Here is a 26,816-nt window from a genome sequence, read left to right as displayed (position 1 = left end):
TTTTGTAGGAAATCAACATTTTATGTTCCATACTGACAGGCTTTCCTGAGCTCTAGCTGGCATTTGAGACTTATTTAGGACATCTGATAATCAATAAATGACTTATGCACTGAACTCAAATTAATTCCGTAATTATTTTAGTTATGTGTCAGCAGGAGTATTATGGGTATTAATTCTGAATACAATGATGTACAGATGAGAAGCAGGTTTCAGGGAATAAAGGTTAAGAGTTGTTTTAGTATCCTTTCTTGCTGTAAAATATATCTCAAACATAAGAAAGCATGTTGAAATGCAACTCTTTTAACCCTAAGATGGTCTGTAGCCAGAATGTATTAAGGGTGTAATTAACAGCCATATATATGACCTGAACATCTGCAAAGCTCAATAGATTTCTATAGGCTTTGCTGTTTTCCCAAATGATTCTGTTTTGCTGTGGCTATGCTACATCCCCTTTTTGGAAGGGGAATGCAAATGTGGCCGATCGGAAATGCACATGAGGTGCTGATTTACATATAGCACACTTCATTTGCATAATGGTGGCCACTTGCTGTTCCAGAAGTGCTGTTTTCAGGAAACAAGCAGTTTAGACAGAGTTCCTTTGAAAACAAACCCTGTTTTTGAAAGAACACTTCTTCCTGGAAAATATGAGGAAGAAGGGTGCTTTCAAAGGAGGGTTTCCTTTCAAATTAACCCCATCTATGCCGCTTGTTTTTTTTTTCCCTGAAAACAGCACTTCCAGAACAGTGAATGGCTGCTGTTATGCAAATGAGGGATGTGATATGTAAATCAGCACCTTATTTGCATTCTCCTTCCAAAAGGGGAATGTAGTGTAGCCACAGCCTTTGTGTTTTCGCACAAAGAATTGCAGCTTTTGATAAAGGAGTGGAGAAGTGAAGGAAATATGAACAGAGGACGCGTGAAATAGTGAGGAGGCTAAAACTGGGTGAGTAAGTGGTAGAGAGAGTGCAGGGAAAGGGTTCATTTCCAGTTTCTCACATAAAATACATATTTTAGCTGTGTATTCAGATTATATTTAATTTTTGTTCCTAATGTTTTAACACTAAAAATACAACTTATCTATGAAACTTAACCTTTCAATGGGAGCTTATTAATATCCAATATTTATATCAATTGTTAAAACATATTTTCCTTCTTTTGACCCAGTTCCTGGCCTAGTGGGTAGGAGGGAAGCTGTAGACCTGTTAGATCTTGATTTTTAGCAAGGCTTTTGACTTAGCATTATCTCCTGTTCTCATAAGCAAATTGAGGACATGAGGTCTAGATGAAATGAAAGGTTGGGGGCACAATTGGTCAGAAAACTCAAAGTACTAATCAATTATTCTTATTTAAGGTGGGATGATGTATCTAGTGGGGTCTTGCAGAGATCTGTCCTGGTTCTGGTACTAGTCTATATTTTCATTAATTATTTGGATAATGGAGTAGAGATCATGTTTATCAGGTTTGCAGATGATATGAAGCTGAGAAGGGGATGCAAATACTTTGGAAGACAGGGCTGAATTCAAAGTGACTTGACAAAGTTGACAATAGATCTGAAATCAGCAACATGAAATTCAATAATGCCAATCGTGAAATACTACACTTGCACTGAAGAAAACTGAATGCACACTGCCAAATGCAGAATAACTAACTAGGTGGTGGTACTGCTACAGAAGATGTGGGCCTTGTAGTGGATCACAAACTGAACATGTGTCAGCAGTGTGTTACAGTTATGAAATACTTTTTGAGGGTGTATTAACCAAACTGTCATATGTAAGACATGGGGGGGGGGTGATTGTCCCCCTGTACTGGACACTGGTAAGGCATCAGCTGAAGTACTATGTTCAGTTCTGGGTGCCACATTCTCAGAAAGTTGTGGACAGACTGGAGAAAGTTCACGTTTTCTAATTGTTGCTGGTCTCCTCTGATCTATGGGGAAAGTTTAAAGAAACTTCTCATGTTTTGGCTCTTGAGCAAAGAGTACTGGGGGGGTAACCGGTAAGTCTTCAATATGTTAAGGGCCCTTATAAAGAGGGTAGTGATTAATTGTTTTCTAGGACCAAAGAAGGTAGGACAAGAAGTAATTGGCTTAATCTGCAGCAAGAGAGATTTAAGGAAAAAAATTCCTATGGCAAAGGTAGTTAAACACTGGAATAGTCTTCCAAGGCTTTGTCTACACTAAAGAGTTTTCTTGACAGAACTGGTGTTTTGTTGACAAAACCCACAGAACATCCACATTCCTAAGGCTCACTGTTGACAGTAAGTTGGCAGAACTCAGCAGTTTTGTTCACTATATTCTGCAGCTCCCCCATGAGGCCGAACACTTCTGTCAACAGAAAGCTGGTCTGTACATTGCAGGGAGCCCTCTATAGACAGACGGACGGCTTTCAGGACACCGGGCAGTCCTGTCTGCTGCGCTTCTGATTGGCCATTCTGTGGAGAGAGCAGCTGGGCAGTCTGGCCATTCTCTGTCAACAGAGCAAATCGCTCTTGCAACCCGCTTGGTAGTCTGGCTGCGATCTGTTGACAGAAGTTTTGTCGGAAGAACCTATGCCTGCAACAAACCCCATTGTCTTTATCACCTCTGTCCACATCTATACAAGTGACACCATCACAGGACCCTAGACACATCAGCCACACCCTCAGGGGTTCAGACACCTGCATATTCACTAATGTGATATATGCCATCATGTGCCACCAGTGCCACTCTGCCCTGTGCTTCAGCACAGAGACTGTCCAGATTGTCTAAAGGATGAATGGACATAAATATGACATCAGGAATGGGAACACTCATGTATCTGTAGAGCAGTGGTTCCCAAACTTTTCAGCATCACATCCTGCTTTTGATCTTTAAGAAACCCTCACGCCCCCCCTGCCTCTTCTTTACCATCATCCAACCCCCCTTTTAAAAAAAATTCAGTTCATAATTTAAAATAAACACAAAAACTTGATATAAAATGTTTAAAATTAAAAATAAGCACAAATAGTTTTTCTTGGCCCCTTGCAGGGGCCTAGTGCAGCCCTACCTGGCCAGCTACCTGAGCTGACCAGGACAGCCATTTGCCCGCCTTAGACCTGTGCTGACAGAGCTGTCCACCCAAGTCCTGCACCACTGGGGCCAGCCACCCACCCACAGCCTGCCTGAGCCCCGCACTGCTGGGACGAGTTGCCCGCCCACCAGCCACCTGCCCCAGCCATGGGCCAGCTGCCCGCCCAAGCCCTATGCTGCCAGGGCCAGATGCCCGCCTGCTATCCTGATTCGCCTAAGCCCCATGCTGCTGGGGCCAGCCACCTGGCCAAGCTGCCTGAACCCTGCGATGCCAGGGCCAGCTGCCCAAGCATTGTGATTCCCACAAGCTAAGCCCCATGAGCCCACCCGCCTGACCCCCTCCCATATCACAAAGCCAGGCACCATCAGTCCCCCACTCTTACCACATCCCCATCCCCATCATCTGAGCCAGGCACCCTCAGCCTCCCATCTAATCCCATCCTCCTCCTCTCCCCATCCCCCAACCCACACTCACTCATTTTTGCAGGAGGCAGCTCGCTCCACGTGGATCTTTGCTGGCTGCCTGCTTTTTATAGTGCCTGTGCCAGGTCACCCATGTAAAACAGCAGGGGCTGAGAACTGGAAGCAAAGGCTGGATCTTTCTTTGGGTGGAGGAATGATCAGGGGGTCTGAGTTACCTCACGCCCCCCCTGGAATTTCTTCACGCCCCTCCAAGGGGGGCACACCCCCCAGTTTGGGAAACCATGCTGTAGAGGAGCCCTTTAACCTCTCTGGACATTCAGGAATGGATTTTAAAGCAGCCATTCTTTGACATAACAATTTTATCACAAGATCACAGAGGGAGTCATTTGAATTGGAATTCATTTACAAATTTGACACTTTTTAACCTTGGCCTGGATAGAGATACTAACCATCTTATACATCACAAGGGCAATTTTCTTGCCTTTTGATATTTGCAGGAATGAGACACATCTAATTAATTTGCTTCATTAATTGGCCCTACTCGTGGTAGGCAACCTCCCTTATTTTCTCCCCCCAATACACTGCATAAACACTGGATTCTGTTTTTTCTCTGCATTTTTTCATCTGAAGAAATGTGTTTTACTTATGAAAACTCATATCCTAATAAGTTTGTTAGTCTATAAGTTGCTGCAGGATTGCTTGTTGTTGCAGACGATCAGTGTTTTTTGGGGTTTGTGTACCAGTACTTGCCAGTACCGAGTACCAGCACCTCTGCAGCACCCAGCCACAGGATCCCTGACACTCTCTCTCTCTCTCTCTCTCTCTCTGTGTGTGCGTGTGCGTGCGTGTGTGAGAGAGAGAGAGAGAGAGAGAGAGAGAGAGACCTTGCCCGCCCTGTGGCTGAGAGCTGGCTGGGGCATAAAGCCCAGCTGGCAGTCCCAGCCATGGGAGCCCAGGATGGGATGGGGTGGAACAGCTGAGTATTGGCTCCTCTTTTTTTAAATTTAAACCAGAAAAGCACAGCAGATGTTCAAGGTTTTCTGCCTCAGTGAAGGATGAATCTCCAGGTTCTGTTTTAGCCGTCTGTTTCTGTGATTCCGCAGCAAACTGAGTAAGTCTGGGCACTTGACTGCAGTATTTAGGTATTTTTCACAGCATATCTTTGTGTTTAACCATCATGTATTCTTTTTTGTGAGTTTATAAATAACATGCATATTTTTCACATAGGTTTTAAATACTGCAATGTTGTCATTAGGCTGTTGTGAAGTTATATATGTACTTCCATAACCAAAAAAAAACCAAAAACCAGACAAACCCTGGAGAGCGTGTTTGTGTGCATGCGTGTGATACTTTGATGGCAGCAAAGTGATAAGTTGCATACATTATGCAAATTTGAACATCTCCTCTCATCTGGACTCTGCCCACCTGTCTGTTTTTAACTGGACTACTACTAGTTGAAACACTGTCAGACGACATTCTCTTCTGAGGCAGTATCTGTGGTCGTGCTGGACCATGGATGTTGCTGGCCCCGGCAGCATCTGGATCAGAGAATGCTGGCTGGCTGGAGCAGGGCCCTGCTGGTGGCAGGGAGTCCCACCCCACTATGAGGAGCAGGGTTGAGGTCAGGGAGCCCCACTGCAGGTAGCCTAGCTGTAGTCGTGCTGTTGGGAGTCCAGTGTGGCTGGGGCCATGGACCCCTGCCAGCTACTCTGCTGGCAGCCCCACATCAAGTCCCCTGGTCCAGCAAATTCTCTTGTTTGGGACCACTCAGGTCCTGAGGTTGTCAGACCAGGAAGGTGCAGCTGGTATTACCACTGTAAACTTCTGAGCAGATTACAACAGGAATTATTAAAACACAATCCTGCCATCCAAAAATATTTGTCCTTGCTCTTTTAAAGTCGGGTCTACACTGCCACTTACGTTGCTCAGCAGTGTGAAAAAGCCACAGTATGCACGGAGTGCGGGCAGCTCAGGGCAGGGTGTGTATGTGGGCAGGCTGAGCTAGGAGGGCTGGGGGACTGAAGCTGATTGTTGTTCCCTTTCCTGTCCTCATCAGGGAGTGAAAGCAAAGTGTACAGCTCACAGGCCCTCTGCCTGCCCCTGCCAGAGGGAAGAATGCCTCACACTGCGCACTTTTCCCTTCGCTCCTGACTGTGATGAAGAGGAACAACAAGCAAAATCCATGTATGAATCAGGGCAGGGGAGGGGAAGAGAAGCTTCATCCCCCTGCACTCCTAAAAAGGCACCTGGGAGGAAGGAGGTTGTGGCTGGGGAAATCCTGGGTGTGGGGTGGTACCTCCCAACCAGCCCCTTCCACATACCTGGCTGCCTGCTGCTTAGCACGACAGCATGTAGCAGAGCCCTAGGAGTGGGGCTGCAAACACATCCTGCCGCCTCCTGCAGCCAAGTGCCCCAGCTGGCTGGCTCCTTATGGGTGCACCAGCTTACTTGTACCTCCAAGCCTGTTATGCCAATGTTGAGAATTTGGTGATTCTGTCTCTTTTCTGTTTGATTTTATGAGAAGCAATCCCATTCCAGGCACATCCTGTTTTCCTGGCAGAGCCTAACCTGTATATTTCTTTGTTATGATAAGAGAAAGCTTTATACTGAATATGATGGTCCTAGTGCCTGCCTTTAAAGTGATCTAGAACAGACAGACAGATTGTTTAATATATAAATAGATTTTGTGTGTGTGTGAGAGAGAGAGAGAGAGAGATTTTGCAGAGAAAAGCTATTTTGGATACCTCCAGCATGCTTATTAGATCAGATCTTGTGTGGATATGTTTCATCAACCTGGAAATTACCCTTCCAGCTCAAAGTGTAAACATAGCTGTAAGTTCCTATGCCCATATTCACGCATTTGAGGGCTTGAAAAACCTTTAAAATAGTTTTTTAATGAAGTATCAGTTATATAGAAAATATGAAGAAGTACAGAAAAAAAGGACTTACTGATAATCATTTGCAATTCTGTAAAAATGTGAAATCCTGTTCCCTGTGGAGTGCTGGGTCTGGGTTTTCCCCCATGTCTCTGAGCATTTTCACCCAATGCCTGAAAGGACACATCCTGTTCTTATTGTTTTACCCTGGATGTTTTGTTTGAGTATTGCACTGTGTGTTTACTTTTTTATTATTTCCAGGAAAATAATTTTGTCATATTTTTGAAGGAAACATCATAGGATGTTCATTGTGTAAAGAGCATAAAATGGGAAATGGGGAAAAAAGCAGACGACATTGCAATTTTTAATATACAAAAGGCATGATTCTGATCTAATACCAGTTTCACAGTAGTGTAACACCATTGACTTCAACAAAATTACTCATAGTATTCACCTCTTTAAATGAGATGAGAATGAGTTCAAACTGTAAAACCTTGACAATAATATTGTCTGTAGCTGGGCAGCAGCAAAGCATTCCAGGGTATATGAGAAACTGTCTTATTTTGAGAAAGTATTTTATATATCCCTAAATGTTATGGTTGTATTGCTTTACTGAGATCTGTCCAGATATCTTTACACATGGAAAATGAGTACACTATAGATTTAAAGTACTTGGCATTCTCCAGCTTCAAAATAATGTACAAGTATTGATTAATAATGCCCCAGAACACCTGTGTGAGGAAGTATTATTATCCCTATTTTACAGATGGGGAAGATGAGACACAGAAATTAAGTGACTTTTCCAAGGCCACACAGCAAGTCAGTGACAGAGCCAGGATTAGAACTCACGACTTCCTGGATCCCACTCCCATGCTTTAAGCACTAGAGAACATTGTTCACTGGCGTCAGCAAGCATCTCAGTGCAATAATGGACAGTTCCAAGGACTTGTACATGGTCAGTGTGTCCATAAATTTACTTGCAAACTACTCCAGTATAACCAGATAACTTGAACACTTTAGTTCTGGCAAATTTTGGTGTCATAGAAAATTGCAGAGCATATGGACTTTCTGAAGTGGGTTAAAAGTAAGAGAAGCTACAATGATATGTTATAAAACTCATGGCTTTGATAAACCTGGAACCTTACATCCAGATCCTGCTGTCACTGAAGTCAATAGAAAAACTTGTATTGACTTCAATAAGTCATGGTTGGGTTCTTTCTTACTACTGTATTTTGATTATTTGCCTTGTTTCTTGACCACATAAGTTGAGTATGAGAGGGGTTCTTCAGAAATACTGAATATCACTAAGTTTTCTAGAATATGCAGTCCACCTTCCATACCTTCTGTGTAGTGGTTTTGGGCTTTAGTTCCTGTCCCAGACTCTCATTTATGAGGCTATTTAAAAGATAAGGGTATATAGAGTTTTGATGAAACTAATACAAATTGAAATTAGTTATCTAATCTTTAGTCACAACAGGAGGGTGAGGTCATCACATCTGTCACTGTTGTTATTCATTGGTTGTATTGTAGTAGTGCCCAGGAGCCTAACACAGATTGGGATCCTATTGTGTAGATTTTGTATTTGACTCTCAGGAGGAGAGGGAACCATAGCTGTACTACTGTGCTGGGTCTGTACCCAGTTCTGTAACAGTAACAGAAAGATAGCTGTGTTAGTCTGTATTCTAGCAAAATAAAAAAGCTGTCAAGTAGCACTTTAAAGACTAACAAAATAATTTATTAGGTGATGAGCTTTCCTGGGGCAGACCAACTTCTTCAGATCTACAGCCTTACCAGAACAGTCTCAATATATAAAGCACAGAGGTCCAAAAATGGTTATCAAGGTTGACCAGTAAGAAAAATTATTATAATTGTTGTCAAATCAGCTAGAAGAGCAGAGAGAGGGGGGTGAGGCCTGGGGAAGTAAGTGTTAAGTGAAACGTCAAAGTATGTGAAAGAGTCCTTATAATGGGTCAGGTAATTGCTGTCCCTGTTCAAACCTTGTGTTAAAGTGTCAAATTTGAATATGAATGTTAGTTCTGAACATTCTCTCTGTAGACGGTTGTTAAAGTCTCTCTTCAGCAGAACACAAACTCTCGAGTCTTTAACAGAATGGCCCATTTCATTACAGTGCTGGCTGACAGGTTTGCGTATTTGGAGATTTTCTGGTTTGTTAACTTTGATAACAATTTTTGGGCCTCTGTGCTTTATATATTGAATCTGTTCTGGTACGGCTGTAGATCTGAATAAGTGGATCTGCCCCACAAAAGCTCATCACCTAATAAATTATTTTGTTAGTCTTTAAAGTGCTACGTGACTGCTTTTTTTGTTTTGAGTAAGGAATAGTTCTATACTGGTACTGTCTGGCAAGTCAACAAGCCAAAGTGCAAGCCTGTTTAATTGGGCTTGCTCAGGTTTGATCATTGAAACAGGAGCAACACAGGACTTTCAACCAAGCTGTTTTTCTATCTAATATTTATAGTAAAAAGCCATCTTACAAGGAGAGGAGACAAGTTAGACAAAAGCTTTCTGAGGATGTAAACAAATGTATGCAGGGGGCTATGAGAATAGAGTCAGAGGTAGAAAAGTATGTTTTTATAAATTTGTATATTTATCAATATTTTATTTTGTTTTAACATACCTTTTAAAAATTAATTTATTAAAACAATGTAATATGTATTAGGATTGCCCCTCAATGCTAGGGACTTTTCCTAATCACAGTGAGAAGCTTTTGGTTCTGACTTGAGCAAGAATAGCATTTTTTTTACATGGCTATAATATATGGCCTTTTGTTTTCATGCCTAGCAATTCACCCAGGAACATGCCAGTATTTCATTGATTGGTGCTGGATGAGAGTATTTGCCAGACCACGGGAGGTCAATATTGTTCAACAAACTTCCACAGCTTACTGGGTTCTTAGAAGACATTAAGGGGAAATTACAGCTCTATAACAGAACAGAACACTGAGGTTGTGGCCACACTTGGGCAAAACTTCGTAATGGCCATGCTAATGGCCAAGTCGAAGAATACTAATAAGGCGCTGAATTGAATATTCAGTACCTCATTAGCATTTGCACGCTTCTGGCCGCAGCACTTTGAAAGCGCCCCTTTCAAAAACACGCGGCTCGGCGTGGCTACATGGGGGTCCTTTTCGAAAGGACCCTGCACATTTTGAAATCTGCTTATTCCTCTCCGCTACCCTTGTGTAGCTGTGCCGAGCTACACGCATTCGAAAGCAGCACTTTTGAAGCACTGTGGCCGGAAGCGTGCAAATGCTAATGGCAGTGAATATTCAATTCAGCGCCTCATTAGTATTCTTGAATTTGTCTATTAGCATAGCCATTTTGAACTTTTGGCCAAGTGTGGCCACAGCCTGAGAGCCAGGACTGGTGGCTGTAAACATACTTTGAGACTACAGGAAACTTGGCCACGCCTCTGGTAAGTGGTCATCCAGTTAAGTAAACTCATGGTGGATTACAGATTTTGCCAGATGAGAGTGCCAGATTAGAGATTCAACCTGTAATGGATTAATTTTGTCTATGATAATAAGATTGACTCGTAAATTCTCTCCTCTTTTTCCTAGTGCATTCAATAGACTAAGTCTGATTTATTAGGAGGCAAGATGATTTCAACAGAAGGCTCCTACCTCCTTGTCAAATTTTTGTTATGTATTCTTATCTCATAGAACTAATAAAGACACTGTTACAGTCTCTTTTAACAGCTTTGTGCTGAAGCAGTTCCACGACTCTTCTATATAAAATCACTACAGCATAATAGCAGCTATTTGTAAAGGAAAGATGAACCTGAAGCAAAATCTTGGATCCCAAAATGCATAATGTTCAGCTCTAGAGCCATCCCTTGCTGTTTTTCCTTAAGGGAGAGGGGCTCATGTGGTGCAATTTCTTTTCATGTTCCTTTCACTCTTTTTTTTTTTTAAATCCATTTTTAGCTCTATATCCTGATATTTTAAACAACTCCTCTGTACCAGGCTTTTACTAGGGCATACTTTTCAGTTATAAAAAATCAGGAAAGTCTAAATAATATCACTTTCTGAGCCTCTTCCACTTGCCATTCATATCATTCAATCGATATTCCTTGTACGCTAATTAATGCTTTAGTTCCATTAATCCTTTTCTTTTCATCTCATCCAGTAGCCATTCTCTGATAATTGCTATCTGTCTCTTCCTTTGTAAAAGGAAGGTAGCTGTTTTTGTAAGCACTAACATACAGCTCCTTGGCAAACCAGCGTTCAGTTTGTTCCCTGTGCTTTATGGATGACTTTCCAAAGGAATAATATCTTTAGCAAATACTGTGCATATTTAATTCATTACAGATTGTGTCCCAAATAATTGAGACTAGCTGCATGTCGTGTGTTTTAGGTTTAACGTGAGCTTTCACAGAAGGATACAATGCCAAATTAAACTATTCCAGCATACAATACACTTACTTTAGGCTGTGATATTATACTTAGAGTATAAGCATAGTCAAAATATAGAGTTAACTGCTAACACTTAAAATGTATAGTGTAACTACAACATAAAATCAGGTCATTCCAAATACCTAAAAAATGACAACAAGGAGTACACATGCTGTATGTAGAATTAGAATATAGTTCGCGTACACGTCATTTAATAATTGAGACTAATTGCTTTCATAGAATTAGGTGTTTTCCCAAATCACATTTGTGCTGAGACTAATGTTCTCCAACTTAACCATGGTATTAACAATGCTAATGTTGTTTATGATTTTTCTGTAGTGCACGTATTTCATAATGTCATCTTGTTTAGAGAAGTTTTTCCAGAGCCAAAAATTGCATGCATACAGCTGTTGCTGTAAGAGTACAATACTGTAACTGCCTCAACTGGTTATCTCTTCTTCATCTTGTTCATAACTTTACTGGCTCATAATTTTCTTGCTTTCCAGAAAACAGAGTTTACTCATCATCTCACTTGATGTTCAACAGGCCTAATTCCTTCATGTCAAAGCCAGTTTTAAGCACAACACAATAAAAGCTGACATATATGAAATATCTATTAGTTAAGAGAAAAGAGATTCTTTAAACCTTATATCTAAGGGGAAAATATATAAATGAAAATTAAAATTATTTATACTTACCCTTCAATCTTGCTAGCAGGCTACAAAAAGAAAAGAGTACTACACATGTGTATATATATTTTCTGTTTTACAGAGAAATGATGAAGAAGCTGTTGTGGACAGAGGTGGCACTCGTTCTATTCTTAAAACCCATTTTGAAAAAGAAGACTTGGAAGGTAAGAGATTATTTTCCTGTGTTTATTGCTCACTTTTTTTTTCTCCCCAGAGAGCTGGATACAGTCCCACTCTTAGATAAACAAGTATCTTCTTGTTGATTTCAGTGGGTATACTGGGGCACATATGAAGGCAAAATCTAGACTCATATTTTAAAAAGCAGCATTAAAAACTTGAGTGAAGTCAGGGGTGTCAGGTTTCCTGAGGATATTTTAAGATGCAATCCTGAAAATATAAACAAACTTAACTTTATAAAGATGAGAGTGAGAGTATTTCCAGTGAGAGTACTTGTGTGGAAACCTGAGTCCATGCGGAAACGTTCACAGCATTAGGCCCCAGTAAACGGTAGTCTTCAATGCATCCCCTGAACACAGTTATTTCCTAAAGAGCCCAGTCTTGCTATCATTGTTTAACTCATACACCTAGGGATGTGCTTTCACTGTCCTATGTAGTGGTACTTTCACTTTCACAGAGAGAAAATGGAGTCTCTTCTACAGTCTTAGCTGAAAGGCAGTAAGCTGCAGAGGTTCCAAGTTCGAGTGTGCCTGTGAGCAGTTATACATTCAGCTCTCTCATTAACCAAAATAAATGTTGCATTTTAGAGTTGTGCACTGTCACTCACTTGGACAGGCACTTTACCAGCAGGTAATTTAGAGATATGGAGTTCACAATACTCGATTGGACTAATCCATTTTGTCTCATATCCTTCCTCTAGACATGGCCTATGCTTCAATTTACAGAAAACTCTTTCATATCTGGCAGCCTGAGACTGAGAGGTTGCCAGATATTCAAATATGCTGAATAATAGAGAGGTATGCCCAGCAGCGCATAATGCTAAAGAAAAATATGATTAGATAGCAAGAAACCAACCAAAACGTATGCAGACTATTTTATTTACCAACAACAATACTATTGTATGCTGTAAACCTATGTTGTATTTGCTCTATTTATTTGTATTTACTTTCACTATACTGTACTTAGGGAAAACATAACTAAAATTTACTTACGGTTAAGATGCTAGTTATTTGAGAGTTCCGGATGATAGAATGCCAGATATGAAAGAGTTTACTCTATGCTGTATGGATTGTAAACTCTTCCTGGCAAGGATCTAGTTTTTTTATTTGCTGGCAAACTGCCCAGCATATTTTTGGGTGCTAAGTAACTAATCGGTATGCAAACTTCAACAGCTAATCACAATAGAAAAGTCCAGTCCAATTCTGAAGAATATAGGAATATAGATACTGAGCTTAGTGGGGCCAACAGCCGCCACAACTGCTGGGGAAAAATGTGGGACTTCAGACAGAAAGGGCAGAGCCAGAGGCAGCCAGCCTTCAGCGCTGCCTGGACCATGGTGCTGCCTCCCTCACAACCCTCAGAGCACCTGGTGTGATATTCCAGCAGTGATTCAACAGGGACCAGGCTCTGGTCAAACTGCAACAGCCATGGCCAGGACCCCTTAGAATCTCCAGGCCCCAGGGCAACTGTCCCCTTTGCCCTCCCCCTCTGTGAGCCTGACTGGCCTTGGTTCACCCTGGGCTCCACAAGGGAAGGAGCTTGTGCCAGTGTAAGATACCAATAAGCCCTGTTCTTCTGGGGAACCCAAAGATGGCCAATATGATTAAAATGCCACCTGCCATCACTGGGGATGAATAGTCTTTTGAGATGATGTAGGGATCATAGAATCTTAGAAAGTAAGGGTTGGAAGAAACCATAGATCATTCCAGGCAGGGCTTTGGTCAAGCCTGGACTTAAAAACCTCTAAGGATGGAAACTCTGCCACTTCCCTCGGTAACCCATTCCAGTGCTTCACCACCCTCCTAGTGAAATACTTATTCTTAATATTTAATCTAGACTTCCCTCACTGCAATTTGAGACCATTGCTGTTTGTTCTGGGCCCTAGTCTAGTCCCACCCTCACTGTTCTCTTCCGCAAACTAAGTTAAACCCAGTTCCCTCAGCCTCCCCTCATAAGCCTGAGTCCCCTAATAATTTTGTTGTAGAGAGTCTATGCGAGGACAAGTTGCCTGCATTCTTATTTTTAGGGGGAGAGGGGTTTCCAAAACTGGATGCAGTACTCCAGATGCAGCTTCACAGTGCCGGATGGGGGGAATAATCACTTCTCTTGACCTGCTGGCTATGCTTCTGCTAATGCAGCCCAATGTGCCACTAGTCTTCTCGGCAACAAGGGCACACTCTTGATTGACATCCAACTTCTCATCTACTGTAATCCCCCAGTTCTTCTCTGTAGAGCTGCTGCTTAGAGAGTTGGTCCCAGCAGGCCTGCCAATGGGGGGGAAGGAAGGCAGTTGCTCCTGGGCCTCTCAGAGACACCATGGAGGACTGTGCCGCTGCTTTGTGTGGGGCTCTGAGAGTGCATAGGACTGCCCTAAGTCCCACCACTTCTATCCAAGGGGCAGGGAGCTGGGCCTCCCCACACTCCTGGGCCCATGGCAACTGTCATAACTTCTGATCCCCTGCCTATAGCAGTATGTGGGATTCTCCCATGCTAAGTGCAGGACTTGGCGCTTGTCCTCGTTGAACCTCATCAGTTTTCTGATAATTGAGTCCATTTTAAAAAGGAAATGGGAAGGTCATTAAAGTGAAAAATACTCCCAAATTCGGTCTATTTCAAACTACAAAAATAACTTGAATTGAATGAAAGGTTTCTAATGTTTTGGTGTCCTGAAATGCATTTATCCCTGCTCTAATAGTAAATAGATGCTATTATAAATCTCACCGAAAACTTGAAAAACTATTCTCCTTCCAAAAACATTTCACAAACTGGACAAATTTTGGTTGAATAAGCTTTCACTCAGTTCTTGTAATCTGGAAAATGCAACAATCCTAGAGTTTGCCTTTTGAATTTATCACTCTTTTAAAACAGTGGCACAATGTTATAAAAACTGTTTACCTCATATATGATACTGTGGTGTAGCAGTTTTTGAAAGAAATTGCTGTAGGTCAACTTGACATCTTTTAAAATACATAACTGCCACTTCCAGAAAAACCAAGCGACATAAAAAGGGTTGAGTGCATTGTAAATTTTTAAAGATCCCATTGCTGTTAATAGAATCCTTGATTCTTCCATACCAAAGTCCATGCACTCTAGTCTCTAGTTAGATAACTGTGGCTCTTGTAATAGAAAGTGGGCATTACTGAGAAGCGTGACAGTTTTATTCCTATCCAGCGTAACTTATGATGACTTTTCTAGTGAATGTTTACATTCTCCTTAATTATATAATATGCTTCAACTACATAATATGTAATTACATAATTAAGTACTAATTATGCTACTTAGTTCACTTTGTGTAATTAAACAGGTACATTAGTTCATCATATTTATTTAATTACATTGACTGGTGTAAAATGTAAATAAATCATTGCTCAGTATTATAACAGGGAACTAATATTGGAACACTTAAGGGTCTTATTCTTTGTCTTTTTCTATATTTTAAATATAGACTGGATGCAAGAAATGCATGTTACTGTAGACTAAAACTTGAAGTGAATGTTTTAGCCAGGACATTTTTTCCCCAAAATTTTAAACAACTGGATGTTTTGGAGTTTTCAACTACAGTGTTGTTTTGTCAAAAAGATTAGTTTATATTTTGAATATTTCCATCTGAAACTTCCTGGACCAGGTTTTTAATCGGCAGATATTTTTATATGCATATATTTTTGCATGACTAAATTGTGTGTCAGAATACATGCTCCATTTGTGCATTTGAGAGTATATAGATATAAAGCTCATTAGGTTAGTGTGCACATAAATGGACTTATTTATGTTAAGTAGTGGGGAGGGCTAGTTCAGTGGTTTGAGCGTTGGCCTGCTAAACCCAGGCTTGTAAGTTCAGTCCTGAGGGTATCATTTAAGGATCTGCAGCAAAATAGATTTTTTTTTTTAAAAGTGTTGGTGCTTAGTCCTGCTAAGAGAGCAGGGGACTGGGCTCAGTGACCTACCAAGGTCCCTGCCAGCTCTATGAGATGTGTATCTCCATATGTTCTTAATTTTTAATTTTTTTTAAGTATTTGTCTGTATACTGCAAGTTCAGGTCCTCTTTTTCTCAAACGCTACAGCAATTCAGAAATAGATTCTCTGCAAAGCTTTGACATTCATGTTCTCATCACAAGTGACTTTTTCTTGTAGTTAATATTTATAAAGTTCACAAGGTTGTGGTCAGCCACTAATTTAGAGCAAATCCTTTGGCTGACTGTTACTTGAATGAAGAGAGAAATTAATCTTTAAAACTAAGCAACAGTCTAGCACTTTGATTTAGTCACTCATTGTATGTGTAATCTTCCAGTACTCATGCAGGAAAAATTCCTGCTGAAATATTTTTATTCACATTTAAATCAATGGGAGTTCACCTGAGGTCAGTGAAGAGCTTAACAAAGGTATGTGCACTGTTACCAGGACTTCATATGCAACTCTGTTGCTATGGCTGCAATTCTTAGTAACAAAGCACCCCCCCATAATCTCCATGAGGGGGCCTTCATCATGCTTCTGGCTAAGATCTGTGAGGAGAGCAACTTGCCTCTCTAGCCAGACCTCCTCAACTACCCACCCGTTCTGTAAATCACTTTATGGTCATTTATGCTACCACAGGACATGATGTTGGAATCTGCCTGTTGTAATGAGGGGTCAGCAATGACAATGGTTAGTCACTCTTTCATCTCTGACCCAAGGATCTGCCCACCAGCCTTGGACTTCCAAAGGCACCTGGGGTCATCCCAGAATTGGTTTCAAACAGGACAGGGCACCTGTTCAGGCATTCTCTTCAAATTTTGATATCCAGTCCTGTAATCCTTACCTCAGATCCCTCTCTGCATATGTGTAGTATGCCCTGCAATTTGATAGAATCCTCACAAGGGTTTCTCTAATAACCTGTGATCTAGATGTGTCAACATCTGATTATATTGCATATCTTTGAAGAGTGCGTTTTGACTCACTTCAATGGCAAACTCTCACCTGGCTTTTGAGGATGCTGTCAAATTGCAGGACATACTGCACATATGCAGAGAGATCTCAGGTAAGCATTACAGGACTGGATATCGAAATCCTTTTATTATATAAAGGACCGCTATCATATATTGGACGCAGATGTGCGTGGGACAGACATGCACACCAACAAATAGTTATGCTATTCTGAATACAGAGAGCTTGCTGTTGGCTGCCTTTGCTCTTTGTCTATCAATGCTCCATTGGTGTTCGAGTAACTATCTTCTGAGTAGTATCAGAGAGGTAGCCGTGTTAGTCTGTATCTTCGAGAACAACAAGATGTCCTGTGGCACCTTGTAGACTAGCAGGTATTTTGGAGCATAAGCTTTCGTGTTAAATACCCCTCTTAAGCTTTCCCCGCCCCCATGCATCTGATGAAGCAGGTCTTTGCCCACAGAAGCTTATGCTCCAGAATATCTGTTCGTCTGTAAGGTGCCACAGGACTTCTTGTTATCTTCTGACTAAATTGCTACCTGTTGCAGTACTGGTTTGGCTCGGTGATTAATGGTATTTAGATTTGCCCATGAGGCTCTACCCATCAGAGCAGTCTTCATAGATCCAACACTTTATACTACTCGTAGTTGCAACTTGCTAGACACTTGGAGGGAGAAGCACACATTGAATCAATCTATTTATACCAGGCTTGAATTCTAGTTGCAGTTGCAGCCTCACTGTAAATTGTTTTCTTTGTGAGACAGTTTAGACTGTTATTGTCCACACACATTACATTTCCAAATCAAAATATTTTGGTTTTCAATTATTTTCCAAAAGCCAAACTTGCATGCACAAAATTTAGACCAAAGTAAGTCTATTTCATTTTTGCTGAAATATACAGCAAAATGTCTATTTCCCAAACCAACTCATAAGGAGCTTAGAGAGACATTTACCCTCTTGCTTAAATAACTTTCAACTCACATTGTCTGATATGAATCTGCAATACAATTTAAACTATTATAATGTTGTGCAAAACAAATGTTTTGTGTTCTATTTCAGGGCTCAAAACTGTTTATTAAATTCTCTGCAGGTAAGATTGTTCTGCCTTTCTGTTTCCCACACTCCTGATGGAGATAAGCCCAGTGCTTTCCAAAATGGCCTCTGATTTAATTGCTAGAGTTTTTGGGTGACTGACTTTTCAGATATCTTATGCCTGTAATGCAGAGGAGCTAAGCCCTCTCAGCTTCCACTGATTACAGTTAGAAATGAGGGTATTTCTGTCTAAAGAATTCATAGCAAAGAATTAGGTTGCAAAAAGCTCAGTGCATATTAGAATCATAACATCATTTTACACAGACTGAAGCCTGTTTGATATTTTTGGTGCTATTATGTGATTTCCACTTGACACATACAAGTAATAGCAAGTCCAGATTTACCATCCAGGCAGAAGAGATGGTTGCTCAGGGTAACGCCATGTTAAAGACAGCAAAATGTTCAGTAACTGTTTGGATGCTTACAGCTGATATGGGGCAGACATTTACTGGCTTGCCTATTCTAAGAAGCCTCCTTAGTAGCCCCAGAAAGCCAAGAATTGCTGTTGTCCAATATAGTTGTTACTAATGTATAGACTCCTTTCTGCATATTGTAAAAGACAGAATAGATATATGTCTAAAAAAACAGCAAGAAGTCCTGTGGCACCTTACAGACTAACAGATATTTTGGAGCATAAGCTTTTGTGGGAAAAGACCCGCTTTCTTTGCCCACGGAAGCTTATGCTCCAAAATATCTGTTAGTCTATAGGATGCCACAGGACTTCTTGTTGTTTTTGAAGACACAGACTAACACTGTTACCTCTCTGATATGTGTCTAAAGATATATGTCTGATGCTGTTCATGAGATGGTTAAGAAAAAGGAATCATTAGTAGACCATTAAAGCAACAGAACCAGATCCAAATTCAGGATATCACCATAATACAAATAATAATAGTGAGGCTGGAAACTGATATAGTTACTGGAATTTTCTATTCTCTTCTTATATCAGGCTTGTTTAAACTTAAGAGCATTTACTCATTAATTATGGTATTTATGCTAACAGATACTATAAGGAGCCTGTCAGCTACTAAAAGTTGTTGAGTATCTTCAGCTCTCACTAAAGCATGTGATAACATGAGACCTGAGTTCCACACTAAAAGAATGTGGCACTTGGAGGAATCTGGTGCTTTGTCATGCTCACTGATTAAATAAAAATCAAAGGGTGAATCAGATAAGGTACATATCTATGCATAAAAAATAAGAGAAGAAGAATAGCAAGGCTTATACAATGTAGTGGTTATAGAACACTCCTGATTGTTTGCTGACAATTTCAGTATTGACAGTATTTTGTTTTTCATACTACTTTGATGAGATTTTGTGAAGAAGACTAATTAAATTAATTTCCACTGAATTCTGTCTTGGTCGCTCACCAGGAGGCAGGATGAGCCAGGGGAGAGAACACAGGCTGGAGCCCCAAGACACCCGAGTTTACTTCCTGGCTCTGCCACTAACTTACAGTGTGACCTTAGAGAAGTCAGTTTACCTGTCTGGGGCTCAGTTTCCAAAAGTGTAAAGTGTTTTGAGATCTATAGATGGAAAAATGCCATGTAAAAGCCTTTGACAGATAAGTCACCAGTTTGAGGGTTGCTCTGGTCAGTAGAAGCCTCAAGTTTCTTTATCTCTTCTAATCTCTTTCAGAGTATCTGAAAGTCACTGTCACCCCTCCCTATATTTTACGGAAACTGGCTTATGAATATGAATAACTGGAAGATGTTAGGCAAAATCCATTGTGACGTATCATTTTTAAAGTTACAACCTGCTGAATGTGTGTTTTCCATTTCAGTGTGTGTATCATTATTGTATCTGAAGTTAGAAATATGAATTGTGAATCGGTTTAGAATTCTAATTGTGTTCATGAGGGTCATTAATGATTCCCTGGAAACATAATGGTCCAGTGCTTAAGGCGATGACCTATAAATGACTTTGCTTTTCCTGTAAGCCCAAACTGTGGTTGGTCCTGCCAGGACATGTGACCAAGTAATTTGATTCTGGGACCCATCTTGGTTCTTTTACTTTTCCACTCAAGGTGAGAAGTTTGAAGAGAACACAAAGACTTCCTGCCTTGAGCAAAGGGGATATAAAGGTGGAAAAACAAACAATAAGGAATTGCCAGATGCCAGGAGACCCCCACTTACCACCCAAGTTGCCCTTAGAAATTTCTAAGACTGAACAGGGGAAAAGATTAGGCCTAAGCTAGGAGACTGCCCATCTTGTGAAAAAGATTATTAGAACAGCCATTAGGGTAAGAATTTGAATATAACAAGTTTTATTGCTTATCTACACTTCCATGGAAGACTGACCCACTCAATCTGGAGTTGAATTTTGAGTGTCTAGTCTGGATGTGTGAAATTGAGCTCTGAGGTCACAGTCAACTCCTGTACTCTTTGCAACGTGAGGAGTAAGAGAGGTTGAAGGAAGAAACTCTCTGTCCACCTTCCCCTGTATAGACAGACAAGTTAGCCAAGTGCAGATATGTTGATTTTTAGCTATGCAATTGGAGTAGCTAGAATTGTGTATCTATGGTTGACTTTCCTGGTCTAGTATAGACATAGCCTTAGTGTGTTAGGCTTAAGTGACATGTTTTATTTATTTTGGCTTAGTAACTCACTTTGATCTGTTTTTACCTGCAATCACTTAAATCCCAAATTTTTTAGTTAATATAAACTCTTATTTATTATCAAGCCTAGTGAAAAGAATTATTACTGTCCAGGAATTGGGGGAGGGAGGCACCTCTGTTCATATCTCTTTCATTGATAGAGAGAGCAAGCCTTATGTAAGACTTTTATACCGAGTAAAACAGATTTATTTGAGGTTTTGCTCCCTTTTGAGAGGTTGTATTCCTGGATGCTGTCAAGACCCCATAGCTGAGCCCTCCCAGACCTTAGGTGGTTTGGGCATCTGTGCTGCTGTACTTGGGGATCTGTTACTCCAATTATGTGCTGTGGCTGGGGGAGACCAGAGCTTCTGGCCCAGCATAACATGGTGATGGGCTGCCCCTGAGAGCAGGTAGGAAGGCTCATTAGTATCATCAACACACCAGCTGACAGACCCAAGGGGACCTCTGTGATTGAACCAATCACAGTCACCACCATCAGATTTCAGTTCAGGAACCTTTGTATTTGGTAATCTCAGTCCAGTGGTTGGTTGGCACCAGGGCTGGCAACCAAAATAGGAAGAACAACCATTTTTCCCAATTGGGTAAAAAACTCAATAATTCAAGAGCTGCAATGCATGTGAATATGAGATGGTCCTTAATAAATAACGTCAAACCATAATTTTTGTAACCCCCTTGTTTTAAGAACAGGGCACACACAACGATTTGTAATGTGATACATATTTACTGCAGGACATTTGCAAGCTTTTACATATTCTGTTTCCTCACACTGTATGTGTGTGTTTATATTGCTGTCTTCCTGACTTTCACCCTCAAACCTTCACTCTCACTTGAGGATGCTAGAGGGAGTTATAGATCGACTTTGAGATCACATATCTGTGCTATTGCTATTTAGATATGAGTCGTTCATTTGTGAGCTTTTAGACACTCACTGTTTATTGAGAGAGGTGGTGGTTTCTCCATCCCTTGAGGTTTTTAAGTTGCGGCTGGACAAGGTCCTGGGTGGGATGACTTAGTGGGGGTTGATCCTGCTTGAAGCAGGGGGCTGGACTAGATGACCTCCTGAGGTCCCTTCCAGCCCTGTGATTCTGTGAAAATAATCAGGAGAGTTTTTTTTCTTTTTTTAAACTGTGTAATTATAGTGTCTGGAGCCACAAAAAAGTCCTTAAAGAGCCGCATGCAAACCCCTGGTCTAGTGTGTATAAAACAATACTCTGTTGCGTGCAGCAGCTGACAGTCCTTTTGACAGCCTTTGTAGAAGACTGGATGGAAGTTGACTTTACTATGGAATACAGCGCTGGGCCCCCACAAAATGAACTAGCCTATCATTCCTAGGAGTGATCTGTTGGGTTAGTGTAGACAATGTGGCATGTGGAAGTTTACAATGCTAATGGCCAGGGCTGTTTGCAGTCTGCGGATGAGGAGAATTAATTTTCCAATCCTGTCTGTCTGACTTTCATGAACACCACATTTTTCAGTTTTTAAAAAGAGGGAAAAATATTTAAAAAGATTAAAGTGTGATAAATGTTTCTGAAAGTTCTTATTTGAATGTTAAACAATTGTTAAACTAGAAGAGGATTTAGAATAAAATGGATTGGACACAGTAAATACTTTTGAATTATGTGTCATCCACATGCTGTAGATTTGTAGAATGAGGATACCTGTCCTCTTATTAGGTATAATTATGGCTCTCTCATTTTACACTATGGAAAATAAGTTATAATTAAATGTGAGTTATCTGCATTATTGAAAAATGTTTTGTAGAGCAGAGAATAGCAGAGTACAGAGGTATTTAAAAGATGTACAAGTTCCACCTCCCAGGCTAGGGATTTTGCTGGAAAATAGGAGGTCAATCCCCTGCTGGCTTCAGGCTCCATTCCCAGGCTCCCCTGCCGGCCACTCTCTGGCCACTAGCCACTAGCCACTGCTCCCCAGCCAGAGCTCCCCAGTCAGCAGCTACCCTGCTCCCGGCCATGCTGTAAGCCACTACTGCCAGCCCAGCCAGACATGGCCATCCCTCCTAACTGGCTCACCTGTGGCTCCCAAGCTGGGCCAGAGCTCCTAGCTCCCAACACTGAGGACTCCAGGGCTCTCTGTTCCATCAGCAGTCGTGGTCCTACCAGATCATGCATGTTGCTGGACCAGCGAGCCACGGATTTTAGAGGTTCAACCTGCATTAGTTCACAGTTAGCTAAAAAGTGAGAAATAAGAACTACGTTGAATTATGACTCCAATAATTCATGTTATTGAGAATTCTTTTACTTTACTGCTGAAATGTATCATAGCTTTTTTATGTGAATAATGTCCCTTGTACATTAGATTTCACTTAATTTACTTGGGATTTAGCACAGGTTTGGCTTTAAATCCTTACCTGTGTTTTTCTTGTTTACATGTGTCCATTTAAAGTGTTTTGTTATATGTGTGAAGCTTCATTAATTGGTAAGAGGGGAGGAGGCAATAGGGCTAGCTGATAAAAAAAAAAAAAAAATCAAAATCAAAATTCCATGATGAAATTTCAAAATATGAGCTAAAAATTGGGTGCCCTTTCTAAGTAGTAACAGATATTGCTAGGATGAATGTTTGGCCATGTTGTGTCAGTAGTGAAGGCAGGTATGAGAGGTCCAGGCAATTCAGATCTGGATATCTGATTTGCCCAAAACTTAGTGGTGTGTACCACCAAAAATTTCAGATATGGATTAAAATTGTTAGAATTAAAATTGTTCCCAACTTCTCAAAGTGTAAGAATATGTGACCTTCTCCTTTTGGCTTGGTGAAGCTCAGATACTATTGGTATTAGAATTCTTTTATGGTATTATAATTATATTACTACTACTACTAATACTACATATATTAATATAATATATAAATATATAAAATAATAAATATACTGATATAAATATGCAGGACTGTGCAATCTGGAAGCTTTTAGTCATGACCCAGCATGTAGGCAGTTCCTGTATGTATCAGTTGTTCCATTTCAAGGACTGAGCTAATAGAATGGTCCAGCTGCTGCATCCGTGACTGAGCAGCCCTATTTAGGATCCACTCTGCTCACTCCACATGGGGACTGGATAACTGTGTCATGTGGGTTCACCTCCATGTGGTCAAAATCGAATGGTAAACTTTGGAACATTTAATATTTGAACCCTAATGGACAACCCAGACAGTGGGCAACCTGAAAGATGCACAGCAATTATCTTCTGTGAGCTGTGATGATTAGACGTTGATATAGCTCTCCTGGCAGACATGCATAGACCACAAGAAGGTGGAGACTACACCTTTTCCTTGACAGGAACCCCAGAGGAAGGAAAATGAATTCATGGAGTAGGATTTACCACCAAGAACAAACTTACAGAGATCCTATCTAAAGTCCTTGTCAGCATAAATGAGCATCTCGTGACTCTCCGCTTGAAGTTTGACAAAACTCTAGATGCCTAAGATGACATGAAGGAGAAGTTCTACACCCACTTGTATATAGTCTTGAAAGACATTCTCCAGGAAGACAAGATTATTCTTCGGGAATTTCAATGCCTGTATCAGAAGAGATGTGGACCTCTGGCAGACTACCATTAGGAAAGAAAGAGTTGACAAAAGCAACTCCAGTGGAGGCTCCCCCTTACAAAATGTGTGGAACACAAGCTTGTCATTGCTAACACCCTCTTCCACCAGAAAAAAACAAATTTAAGAGCTCATGGCAACATTCTCAATTGAAGCACTGGCACCTTATAGACTATGTCATCGTCCACGCTCGGGACTGGCGTGATGTCCTTCTCACACGTGCAATGACTGGTGCCGATGACTGCTGGACCAATCACCACCTTATTCAATCCATGATGGCAATTAGGATTGTCACCAAACAGATAACTCAGTGGAAACTGATTCGACGCAAGATCAATGTACAAGGCTTGAAGCACCCTATCAGAAGAAGTAACCTCCAGATAGTGCTTCAGAGGAAGCTGATGACAGTACACCATGAAGATGTGGAAGAACACTGGTGTCAATTGAAAAATGCCATCCCTGGAGCTTGTGGAGAAATCATTGGCTACCAGTCCAGGAAGCATCAGGATTGGTTTGGTGAGAACGATGTGGAAATTAAATTGAATGCCTGATTGAGGTGAAAAGGAGAGCCTTTAAGGCCTGGCAAAGTGACATCAACTGTACAATGAAGACAGAAGTACATGCCAAGGCAAAGGTAGAAGTCCAATGTAAAAGGAGGACTCTGAAAAACCAATCGTGTACGCAGAAGGCATGAGAACTCCAACATCTTTCAGATATCAACGATACAAGAGGATTCCTCAATGCTACCAAAGCTGTTTATGGACTGAGGAACCATGGAATCAGTCCCCTGAGATCAAATGATGGTACCCAGCTCTTGAAAGACAATGAAGCAACTGCTTCTTGCTGGAGGAAGTAGTATAATAATCTCTTGAACTGCCCCTCCACCATGATCCTAGAATCTCTTGACCAAATTCCTGAGTAGCCACCAAGGGACGATCTTGCAACATGTCCTACCCTGAGTGAGATCCAAGCTGCTATCAAAGTGATGAATTGTAACAAGGCAACTTGACTAGGTGGAATCCCTGCCAAAGTTATCAAAGAAGGTGGGTCAGAGCTCCACAAACAACTTCAACTCCTGATTCTCAAGATCTGTGATAGAGAGCAGATGCCACGAGAGTTCAGAGACATTCTGATCATCCACCTTTTCAAGAAGGGCAACAAGTCAGGCTGACAAAACTATCATGGTGTCTCCCCACTGGGAATGGCAGGGAAAATCTTAGCTCAGGTTCTTGCAGACTGACTCCTGCCACACTCAGAAGAAATTCTCCCAGAATACCAGTGTGGCTTCTGACCATTCCAAGGAACAGCAGATACGATCTTCACGGTCTGGCAACTGCAAGAAAAATGTTGTGAACAAAACCAAACTTATACATCATCGACCTAACCAAAGCATTTGACTCGATCAGTTGTAGTGCCCTGTGAACCATCTTCTCAAAGATCAGTTGCCCTAAAAAATTCATTAGCATCTTGAGGCTGCTTCACAACAACATAACTGCCACAGTATTGAGCACCAACTGATTCCAAAGTGACCCTTTTGAGGCCAAAAGGGGAGTCAAACAAGGCTTTGCCATTGCCGGATCACCATTCTGTATCTTCATTGCTATGACCCTTCACCTCAATGATGGCAAGCTTCCAGATGGTGTGATGATTGTCCACAGACTGAATGAGAAGCTTTTCAATCTTAGGAGACTGAAGGCTAAAACAAGACCTCTATGACCTCAATCATGGAACTCCAATACGCAGTTGACAACATGGTTGCTGCTCTTTCTCCCGAAGCCTTTCAGACCATCGTAAGCTACTTCGACAAAGCATACAAGTATCTTGGTTTCACTCTGAATGTCAAAAAGACCAAGGGGCTTCACCAACCCTCATTGACGCAATAATCTCATATACCTTCTATTGAAGTCATTGGAGAACTGATGGAAAATGTGGAGCATTTCCCATACCTTGGAAGTCATCTTTCTGCTAAAGTTGACATTGATACAGAAATCCAGCATTGTCTGAGCTATGCAAGCTCTGTTTTTGTCTACCTGAGGCAGTCTACAAAAACCATGTGTGGCCTGGAAGCTGCAGGAGCCTTCTAAAAGGTAGATATGCCAGCTGGTGGGTGAATGCTTTTTTGTTTCCTGATTAAGCCCAATTAGGGCAGGCATCTGGGGCCTCGTTAAGAGTCAGCCACAGCTGAATCTAATCAGCACTCATGGTCGGCTGAGGCCCTGCACTCCCTATAAAAGGCTCCCCGCCTGGTAGCAGGGGAGAAGGTTTTGGAAGGTGCACCGGAGAGCAGCAGCAGAGCGAGAAGATACCACAGGGAAGCAGTGGGCGAAGTGGCCCAGGGTGAGGTTGCTGCATTGGGGCAGGGGTGAGGGCCATGCCAGCTGCCTCTTGTCCTCTTAGGGACCCTGGGCAGGAGTCCAGGGTAGAAGGCGGGTCTGGACTCCCCCCACCCTTTCCCAGAGGGGTACTTCACTGGAGCAGGCGTGGGCCTGCAAGGGGACTGGCTTTCTCCTCCCCATTCTGGACTTGCCTGTGATGAGGATGGCTCACTAAGCGGAGACACCTGCCTCTGGAAAGGCCTGGGCAGGTAAGGGGTCTCCATGAGTCTCTGAGGCACAACAAAGAACTGCCAGGAAGTGCAGGGACCCACAGGGGCTGACCAGGGAAATAGTCACACGTGACATCTGTGCCACGACAAAGCTCCTTGTATAATATGCAGTGGTTATTCCAATGCTACTGTATGCATGTGAACCTGGACAACATACAAGCATCATTTGAAGGCACTTGAACAATATCATCGATGTTGCCCCAGAAGAATCCTAAATATCTCTTGGGAGAATGGGCACATGAATGCTAGCATCCTGGAAGAGTCAAACATGACCAACATTGAAGTCATTGTCATTCACCAACAACTTTGTTGGGCTGGTCACATGGTTTGGATGTCTGATCAGCACCTCCAAAACAGATTCTGTTTTCTGAGTTGAAGGAAGGATGGAGGAGTTATGGGGGGCCT

The 26,816-nt window shown here is 41.5% G+C and overlaps 1 protein-coding gene across 2 annotated transcripts in view; it reads left to right on the top strand.

Moving 5' to 3' along the window:
* Positions 1 to 26,816, top strand: part of SLC4A10 (solute carrier family 4 member 10) — a 199,365-nt gene that overhangs the window by 29,167 nt on the left and 143,382 nt on the right. For both annotated transcript variants that reach the window (XM_075001902.1, XM_075001901.1), the window contains exon 2: positions 11,531 to 11,612. In XM_075001902.1, the coding sequence (XP_074858003.1) occupies positions 11,531 to 11,612 (82 nt within the window). The remainder of the gene's footprint in view (positions 1 to 11,530; positions 11,613 to 26,816) is intronic.

Source organism: Carettochelys insculpta, chromosome 8, assembly GCF_033958435.1.
Source record: "Carettochelys insculpta isolate YL-2023 chromosome 8, ASM3395843v1, whole genome shotgun sequence".
In the NCBI taxonomy this organism is placed as follows: Eukaryota; Metazoa; Chordata; order Testudines; family Carettochelyidae; genus Carettochelys; species Carettochelys insculpta.
Note: the sequence above shows the minus strand (reverse complement) of the source record. Positions and strands in the feature narration are given on the sequence as shown.